A 10369-nucleotide genomic window follows, 5' to 3' on the forward strand; every position below is an offset into this window, starting at 1 on the left:
GGAGACGGTATATCAGTCTATGTATTAGACATATATATACTTATCTATGGTATTAAAAAAAAAAAAATTGACCTATAATAGGTACCTATAATAAATTCCAAATTAATCATATCATAATATCTATTAGGTACTTATAAGTTATAACGCGTTATACATCAACAAAAAACCGTGGTACTATCATAGATATATAATAGTATACTTTAGAAGTTTCAAGTACCCACGAATAATATTATACAATCACAACAAAATAACTAAAATAGTTATCCTAGGTTTTTTAATACGTAATTTCGTCCAAATTTGTACTTAAAATGACTATAAAAATAAACTGCATAAATGTATTTTTTAGATTTTTTGGTAACAGAATTAATTACTTACGTGGGATCTTGTTTTAAATTTTCAATTCTTAGATACAAAAATTGAACATTTTATAAATTTTTAACTACAAAATAATTTTTCAAATTAAAATTTGATAAATTTTGTCAAAATTTGATCTTTAAATGCTTATAAAAAAAAATTGTGCCTATGTATTTTTAATATTTTTCAACTGATATTGTAACAATATATCAGGAGCTTTGTATTAAATTTATACACTTTTTGGCCCAACAGATAAAACTTTATTGATATTTATAGAAAAAAAAAACTAAAAAAATTGAAAACTTACAATGTCCGTAAACAGCTCAAAAAGAGTCAAATTATTTTAAAAATTTTATCGTATATATAAAATGCTAATATAAACATTCAGTGAAATTTTCAAGTTTCTACAGTCACTCATTTTTTAATTACAACAAAATAAGAAAATCGTTACGTAAGAAATCGAGTGACTGGTCGGGTTACCGAGAGTAGCGGGATGGCGGCATTTGCTTATCGCAGTGTTGGTGTTGCTTACGTAACTACCAAACAATAATATTATGGGGCACAATTGGTACTGGCCAGCTAACGGGTATAATTAAACTGATTCGTTTTTTTAACATGGAAGAATTCAAATATTACATATAATTGATAAAAAAAACAATATAAAAATTGGATAAATCCGTGACTATGTGGAGCGGTTGTGTGGTGTGTGGTGTTAGCTGCAGTTGACGGTGGTGGCGAATATCTGGTATGCAAAGGTGCAGGTGGTAACTCGCCGGTGACAAAATTGGTAAAAAACAAAGAAAAACAAAATAATTTGGTCGCAGTAGGTCCACCCTTTAACACATACGCACAACACAGTGCCGTAAAATCGTCCAACACATATGTACGCGCTACGCAGTCACAGTGACAAGGAGTGGCGTCAAGAGAGTAGGGGTGTAAGATGTACGTCCCAACAACGGAAAACGAAGATTGCATAATTTATGTTTCAACAATTATATTGTTTTTTTTTTTTTATCAATAATTATTTATCTTTACAATATTCTGATCCTAAAGAATCAATTAATTATAAATACATTTATTAATATTATACACTAGTTTATTATATTGCTGTTTATACAAAACATCTAGATTCTAGGTACATTTTTTATTATAATTTTTTTTTATTAGTATGCTATAATAATATTATGTTGTCAAAAGATCATGGGTTTTAACACGTTGAGCTCCGCTAGAAATTTCGAAGCATAGCCCGGGTCGCCGCACCAAAAATATGTTTTTACGGAAAAAATAAATAAAAATTAACAAAAATAAAAACCAATTATATTGTTAGCTTCTTAAGACAGTACCTGATCGCCTACAATATATTTCAAACGTTATCTCATCGCCATCAAAATTATGATTCATAAAAGCGAATTAATATTTGTCGACAGGTAGTCGACACCGGCGACCCGCGAAATGTTACCGATGTCGACTACCCGTCGACCGTGGCATTGAACGTGTTAATGGTTTTTGAATTTTTAAGAATGCTACTTACGTTAGGTACCTACCTAAGTGAAATAACCACTCAGAGTCTACAAACGGAATATTCTGTGTCTTTAGCTATTATACTATATTATCAAAGCTTAAACATACCTATAGGTAGGTATTATGGAAATAATAATCAATTAGAATATTGGTGCAAATTACAATCGCTATTTGTTATTACCTGACTAGTACAATTTACATATATATTGATTTTTGTGCAAATTACATAATATGTTGTATATATGTAGAGTCAATTTTGGTGCACATTGACTACATCCGGTTTTTCTCCCACATGAGCACTCCTGTGTACAGTCAGTTGACTGTCTGTGGGCCACTTCAACAAATGAATTAACAGTGGACGAATTTTCCCAAATTTAAAACTGTTTTCTTTGGTTACCTATGAATGTATTATCTATGACCATGGAAAACAGTGCGAATATCAAAAAGTCTGTTCCTGGTTCTTAATTTTTTTCTTGGTAGATCTAAAATTATGGATTACAAATGTATTTAGTAAAATAATCAATAGAGTTTAAAACATTGGTAAAATCCGGCTGATTTTGATCGGATTTTATTTTATTGCGTTTATTCAGTATTCATAAGATCTTACTGTCAGCTTACAGCAAGTGGTGATACTAGATGTATTTTCTATGACCATTGAGAACCACGCGAATATAAAACAGTCTAATCCTGGTTCTTAAGTTTTTTCTTGATACATCCAAGATCGAGGATAATATTTAGAACATCAAACACTATGTGTATAACCACAGTATTCATTTCAGATGTAGAAGTTTTTAATACAATTTGAATATCTTTCTGAGCAGCATATACAATTATTTAATATTTTGACATATTTATCAAATCATCATGAGAAAAATAATTAGTAAAATAATCAATCGAGTAAAATCTTGGTCAAATCTGGCTGCTTTTTATCAGATATCATTGTAATATCAGAGGAGTAATCAGAACATTTTCCAAAGTACATTTATTCCTCGATAATAATTTTAAAAAAAATTAAAGATTAAGCTAGAATGCAGGAAGAAATATTAAGAAGACTGGCATTATTTTATATAAATATATTCATATTGATATATTGTTTTATTTCACTAAGTAGGTACTACTAATAACTAGAGTTAGGATGTCGATGACCTAAAAAACACACAAAAATGCCCTAAAAAAAATGCAAAAAAGCCCTAAAAAAAGTGCAAAAATGCCCTAAAAACTTCAAAAAATTACATTTAAAAATTATCTTAAATACTAATTATGTAAGTGAAAAAACTTATTTATAAATAATTATTTTTATTAGAGATATGGGTATATTGTGGATATATACCCCACAATAATATTATTAAAATTATTTTTTACTAATAGTCCAAATCCAAAGTTAGATTTTAAATAAATTAAATTTGTTTCCAAACTTGGGTGTAACATTTGCCCTAAAATCTATAATTTTTGAAAAATGCCCCACATTGTATAAAAAGTACAAAAAATTCCCTAAAAGATGAAAAAATGACTTAAAAATGTTGAAAAATGACGTTAAAAAACAAAAAAAATGCATTTATAGCTAAAAATGCAAAAAATTCAAAAAAATTCAAAATAAAATTAGAGTATTCTGCATCAAGGGAGCATGAAAGAAATTTTTAGCTAGGATAGCATTGTACAGAATAAAAGGAAAAAAATGCAAAAGTCATCAACATCCTAACTCTACTAATAACCAATAGTTGACGACTTAATTATTTATTTGTGGTTTATGCTTATTATAATGATTTCTTTTCTTCTTTGTTTATTATAATGGTAAGTATTTATTGTTATTTTATGTTGCAATGTTGAAATAGAATAATGAGACTATCTATAAAATTGGTTAAACGTATTATACATCCATCGCACTCCCCCCCTATGGGTACATATATTACGGCCCACAAGAGACTATCCGTAAAAACGCGTCCGTCGCTGCGCATCGGTTCCCCTTCCATAAGCCGAATCATACCGATCAGAAACCAGCCGGCAACGATCAACGAATAACACGTTTACGAAATTCGACTCATTCGTTTTTATAACTGGTCTTTTGTGTCGTTTACGTAAACGTATATGTTTACGAGTTTTTTGCGAGTTTTTTTTCTTCAATATCGAGAATCACATAACACACCCAAAAGGCAATTGATTAGCTTTGTTTTTATGACCCGTCGTATTCACGTTGCCGAGTGGTGGGAATGGCACTATGGTGGGAAACAATTTGGTCGGTAGACGTCACGTACGTCAGTACGCATGGACTCTCGTGGGCCAGAGTATAGTTATAAAGAATGGCAAATATTAATTAATTACTGTTTTAAATTATAATATAATATTTATGACTGTCAGAATTGTTATCAAATGAGCAAAATATAAGCTATATGCTTTAAACAAAGGAAAAATCATTTTTCGAAAAGTAAATGATAGAAGATTAAGATTGACGACGATCTAGTTGTTAATTTATCAATCTAAGATCTCGGATCTTGCGGGCGTGAATCCTCCGATGTACAGTCAGGTCATATTTAGTGTTTAACCATTTGTCACACACGTCACATCTGAACGGTTTATCTCCCGTGTGCGTCCTCCGGTGGGCCATTAGATTGCTGCTTTGACTGAACGACTTTTCACACACATCACACTGGAACGGTTTGTCTCCCGTGTGCGTCCTCTGGTGTACCGTCAATTGATGCTTAGTCGTGCACCACTTGTCACATACATCGCAAGGGAATGGTTTCTCTCCCGTGTGTGTCCTCCGGTGTACAGTCAGCTCAGAGTTAGTGTTGAACCACTTGTCACACACGTCACATGGGAACGGTTTCTCTCCCGTGTGCGTCCTCTGGTGTATCGTCAATTGATGCGTAGTCGTGCACCACTTGTCACACACATCGCAAGGGAATGGTTTCTCTCCCGTGTGTGTCCTCTGGTGTACAGTCAGCGCAGAGTTAGTGTTGAACCACTTGTCACATACATCGCATGGGAACGGTTTCTCTCCAGTGTGCATCCGCCGGTGTACCGTCAGATGATTGCTAGTTTTGAACCACTTGTCACACACGTCACATGGGAACGGTTTCTCTCCCGTGTGCGTCCTCCGGTGTACCATCAAAATACCCTTTTGACTGAACGACTTTTCACACACATCGCACGGGAATGGTTTCTCTCCCGTGTGCGTCCTCCGGTGGGCCATTAGATTGCAGTTTTGACTGAACGACTTTTCACACACGTCACATGGGAACGGTTTCTCTCCCGTGTGCGTCCTCTGGTGTACCGTCAATTGATGCGTAGTCGTGCACCACTTGTCACATACATCGCATGGGAACGGTTTCTCTCCAGTGTGCGTCCGCCGGTGTACCGTCAGATGATTGCTAGTTTTGAACCACTTGTCACACACGTCACATGGGAACGGTTTCTCTCCCGTGTGCGTCCTCTGGTGTACCGTCAATTGATGCGTAGTCGTGCACCACTTGTCACATACATCGCATGGGAACGGTTTCTCTCCAGTGTGCGTCCGCCGGTGTACCGTCAGATGATTGCTAGTTTTGAACCACTTGTCACACACATCGCACGGGAATGGTTTCTCTCCCGTGTGCGTCCTCCGGTGGGCCATTAGATTGCAGTTTTGACTGAACGACTTTTCACACACATCACACTGGAACGGTTTTTCTCCCGTGTGTGTCCTCCGGTGTACTGTCAATTGATTGCTAGTCGTAAACCACTTGTCGCACACGTCACATGGGAACGGTTTCTCTGCCATGTGCGTCCTCCGGTGGGTCATTAGATTGCTGCTTTGACTGAACAGCTTTTCACACACGTCACATAAGTATTAATTCATACTCACTTTTCTGCTCAGATTACGAGAGCTATTGTTCATTTTAATGATTTTAAGTTGAATTAGGAATGATAACTGCACTGATAAAAGTTAGTAACGTCAGTCAATATTTATAGATTTATATAACTATTAACTGATTTGTATTTGTTTTGCATAAAACTACTTGGTTACTACACATGACTACCAACGGGTGATTAGAATTTATTTTCAAATACAATTGAAGCCAGTGTTTATTGTAGGTACTAAAATTCGGTTATAAAATGAAGATTTTCAAGGACAAAAATTGTATATGTATCGATATGGAATAGTTACGTACCTACAGGATAGTTACGTACCAGATTCTATCGAATTTCGAGTCCGATACAAATACGGTACGTATCGCTTTTATATTGCACATGTAATTTCTTGAACGATCTTGAACTCAAATTTCTTCCTTGAAAATCTTGAGTCATAATTCATCAACATATCAGAAGTAATAATAAAATATTATGAACAAGACCAATGTATAGTGTAGCTGCTTATTTGTCACTATATCGAGTGTGAATCTTTTAACATTAAGTGGGGCCCAAGGGCTAACAATTCTAGAGGAGGCCCGCTGTCCTACCTCTCCTCCAGCCTGTGATTGATCCTGGCTAACTCAGGAACCACCCCCACTTTTGTTAGAGGGGCAGTCACCTCGATCATTGATGTCACGTTCTACCGATGAGTGGGCCTTACGGGATGGCAGGTACTCGAGACTCTAAATGACCACAACTGCGCCTGTTTTAGTACGGTCAATCGGGCTCAGGCCCCGGTCCAAGCTGAGCTTCCGCCAACGCTCACCGCAGCTGGTCCATAAAGAAGCTGAACCTAGATGCCTTGTACCGCTACTTCAGCACTGCGCGCGACTAGGTGCTTCAGTTGGAGCCGCATGCGCCGAGAATGCCCTGTCCTCAGCTGAATCACTTGACACGTTTCTGTTTGGAGCCTGCGAGGCATCAATGCTCAGGAAGAGAACGGATCCCCAAGGCAGGTGACCGGTGTACTGATGGTCAGATTGTCGAGCTGCGATGACTGACCCTGGCCCTCTTCAGGCCCTATCAGGCCTGCCTCAGACGCGCCGGCCAGCCTGACGTCCAGGAGGCGAGGTTCTCCTACATCGCGGCCAAGAGAGAGCTCCAATTTGTCATACGCGAAGCAAAGAGAAGATCGTGGGCTGACCTCTGCGCTCAGGTAGACACTGACCCCTTTTTTTTTTTTTTTTGGTTTAACCGCGGCGCTACAGGGAGGCACTTCATCCTAGGATAGTCCTTCTCCCTGTATCCGCATCGTTTATTAATAATAAATTTATCTATACAAAATGCAACATTTAGTTTATGTTCTAAGGCCTGGACCTTTACATGAGTTAGAGGGCTCTATCCCTCCTAGTTTCACCTTCGGTGCACATGACCCCTGGGGCAGACCATACAAACGGGTCATGAAAAAGTTAGGCGTCCGCAACGCAGCTGCGGAATCCAGGGGCAGAAAGGCTGCCATCGCGGATTCTCTCTTTTTTTGCGGCCCCCGTGACGAATTGGGACTTGGCTCCATCTCCAGCGGTGCTCAACATCTTTCACGCGTTCGACCCGGTCCGGAACATCCTGGAGTTTACCCTTACCATTCCGGAGTTCACGACAGCAGAAGTCAGTAGAGCCATCAAGAGACTTGCACCGGGTAAGGCGGCTGGACCTTCAGGAAGCCCTAACGGAGTCCTCAAAGCTCTCGCGTCTACCCAGCCTCGTGATATCTTCAGGATAATGAACGACTGCCTCGGCGCGCTGACATTTCCAACCCGTTTGAAAAGGGCACGGCTAGTGCTGTTTCGCAAAGGCTCGGACAAACCCCCTGATGCCCCATCCAGCTACAGGCCTATCTGTATGCTAGAAAACACTGGAAAGTTGCTCAAACGGCTCCTTCTCCAGAGGCTCAAGGAGCATCTCGATGAACACGGGGGATGGAGAAGAGCCCCAAACCAATTTGGATTCAGGAGGGGAGTCATCACCGAGTCGGCAGTCAACAAAGTACTCAGTATTGCCGCTCAGGACACCACCCCAGAGAAAAAAGTTTTTGCGTCCTGGTGACGTTTGACGTGAAAAATGCTTTCAACTCACTGAGGTGGCCAGTCATTGACGCCACCCTGAGGAGCATCAACACCCCCGAGTACCTAGTGGAGATGCTTCGATCCTGGCTTTCGGATAGAGTGCTGCTGGCGGGCGAAAAAATGACAACAAGGCCAGTGGAGTCCCGCAGGGGTCCATGCCAGATCCGGCTTTATGGAACGTCTTTTACGACTTCCTACTGAAGATAGACGTGCAGCCTGAAGTGCAGCTTTGCGGACGATCTCGCGGTGGTGGGAATGGCAGTCACCAGCCGTCTCCTGAAAGACAGCATCAATCCCACACTTACGGTGATCGATAACTGGATGGCAAGCAGGGGCCTAGAGTTTGCCCACCATAAGAGCGAGGCGGTGATCCTCTCCCGAAGGTGGGCGTTCGTCACCCCTCGGCTTATTGTCGGTGGTCACCAGATCACCATCCACAAAGACATCAGGTACATCGGGGTCATTCTTGATAAAAACCTGACATTCACGGCTCAGGTTTACGCCGGCGCCAAAAAGGTGGCACATCATTCCGGGCGTAAGAAGATGGATGGAGAGAACTATCCCATGGGTGCCTCTGACATTCCATATGACACAGGCACTCACGGGCCAAGGATGTTTCCAGTGGTACTTACACCAAATGGCTAGGGCTGCCAGTCCCCGCTTTTGGCAGTGTTCAGACAACTCAGACACCGCCGAGCACACCCTGTTTGGGTGCCCATAGTGGAACGGGTTTCGCGAGTCCCTGAGCACCCGACTAGGTTACCGACCAAGTGCCAGGGATCTCCTAGACATTCTCTGCGGTACAAGGTTCGAACAACTTCCAGCGGACCCTAACTAAAAGTCAGCGATCCCGAGAGAAGCTGAGAAAAGATGACATTTTTCAAATTACAGTTGAAATAATAGTTAGGTGACATACGCGCATGTAATTTAAACTATTTATTTAAAATGTAATTTTATATTTTTTTTAAAATTTAAAAAATGACAAAAATGTTTGACAATAATTAATAATTTACAGAGCCACTCTTAAATCTCTTTATACGTTGGATCACAGTCAATGTGTGACAGCATATCAAGTAGGCAACGTGTAAAAATTTGATTTGATGTATGCACCTGATCTGCCCGATTAATTAATGGCAACCAAATAATAAATACTAATTTCTACTTATTATTTCTCCTATAACCAGAACAACACCCATTTATAAACAAAAATGTCCACCATAAATCTAAAAATATACGTTTGAGCATCCCCCGGGGAGGACCTAAGAGGTCGAAAAGTACTTTACTTTACTATTCTCGTACCTACCAAAGATACAAAAAAAAAATTAATTAAAATTGGTCGAGTCGTGTTAGATGACCACTAACACCGTGTCACGAGATTTTTATATTATTTTATAATATTTTGCATGGGTTTGAAATTTGTAACGCCAACCCAGCTTTGAACCCTCGAACGGAGTAAAAGAACATAGAAGGATTAACAGTTTTATTTTTTATGAAAAGATTAGGCTAGGCCTGTATATGAATATTAAAAATCTGGCTTGAAATTATACATTATAGAAGGTGATTCACCAAGCATGCTCACCCTCCTTTTTCCTTAATTAACGCAGTAATTCAAAAAGAGATTTTTCGGAATTAATAAGTATACTTAAAGACCATATCTTTAAATAAACTTAAAGAGTGTATCGTATGCTGTGAATAGATAGCAACTTATATTTTGCAAATGAGAACCCACCCCCACTCACCACCTTTTTTCTAATGTAAATTATTTTGCGTGTACTTTTATTGAAAATGTTAACCTCATGACGTACATACCAAAATGTAAACAAGTAGTTTTTGTGTTATTTAACATTGTACATAGGCACTAACGATCATACTAAAGATGATCGTACACATTTTGAAAATGGTCGTACAAATTCATACAAATAACATACTAAAAATTGGTAAAGAAAATTTTCTGGGTAGGGCCGGGGTGATGTACGTGGGCTATGTTGAATTGAACATTTTATTAGTTAATATTAATCTATAATAAATTGTAGTTTGTAAAAATGGTCCAAAACACTAGACACAATACTTTATATTTTGTAAAACCATTTTTTATTATCCTTAGTAACTAGTAAGTACGCATAAACATTTTTTTAAATTCGTTCATATTTTGAATATGGTTCACCAACATTTTCAAAAGAATTATCCACTAAAAATTTTACCGCAATAAATATGGATTCTCATTTAAAAAAATATAAGTTTGTGTCACCATAGGACATTCCTTAAAAAGTATAAACAAATTTCAAAAATTTGAAAATATTGTGGTCTTTACTTATTTTTTAAAATTAAAAAAATCAGACTGAATAAATTAATTATTGAATGAAAAAAGGGGGTGACCATAATATGCTTGGTAAAATATATAATAAAATAACCTCGTTTGCTCAAAAATCGAAAAAATCTATATCTGCCCATCCCTAAATAATCGTATTAATCCATAGTTATTGTATATACGTACCTACCTAGCTGGAAGTGGGTTGTCGAGGATTTCGTGTACTCGAGTAGGT

The 10369-nt window shown here is 38.1% G+C and overlaps 1 protein-coding gene across 1 annotated transcript; it reads right to left on the reverse strand.

The window, feature by feature from the left end:
* Positions 1-4336: 4336 nt before the first annotated feature.
* Positions 4337-5632, reverse strand: LOC103308180 (zinc finger protein 271-like). Its single transcript, XM_008181129.3, has one exon. The coding sequence runs from the start codon at positions 5630-5632 to the stop codon at positions 4337-4339; it is 1296 nt and encodes a 431-aa protein (XP_008179351.3).
* Positions 5633-10369: the final 4737 nt, after the last annotated feature.

The sequence above is a fragment of the Acyrthosiphon pisum genome, chromosome X (genome assembly GCF_005508785.2).
Source record: "Acyrthosiphon pisum isolate AL4f chromosome X, pea_aphid_22Mar2018_4r6ur, whole genome shotgun sequence".
In the NCBI taxonomy this organism is placed as follows: Eukaryota; Metazoa; Arthropoda; class Insecta; order Hemiptera; family Aphididae; genus Acyrthosiphon; species Acyrthosiphon pisum.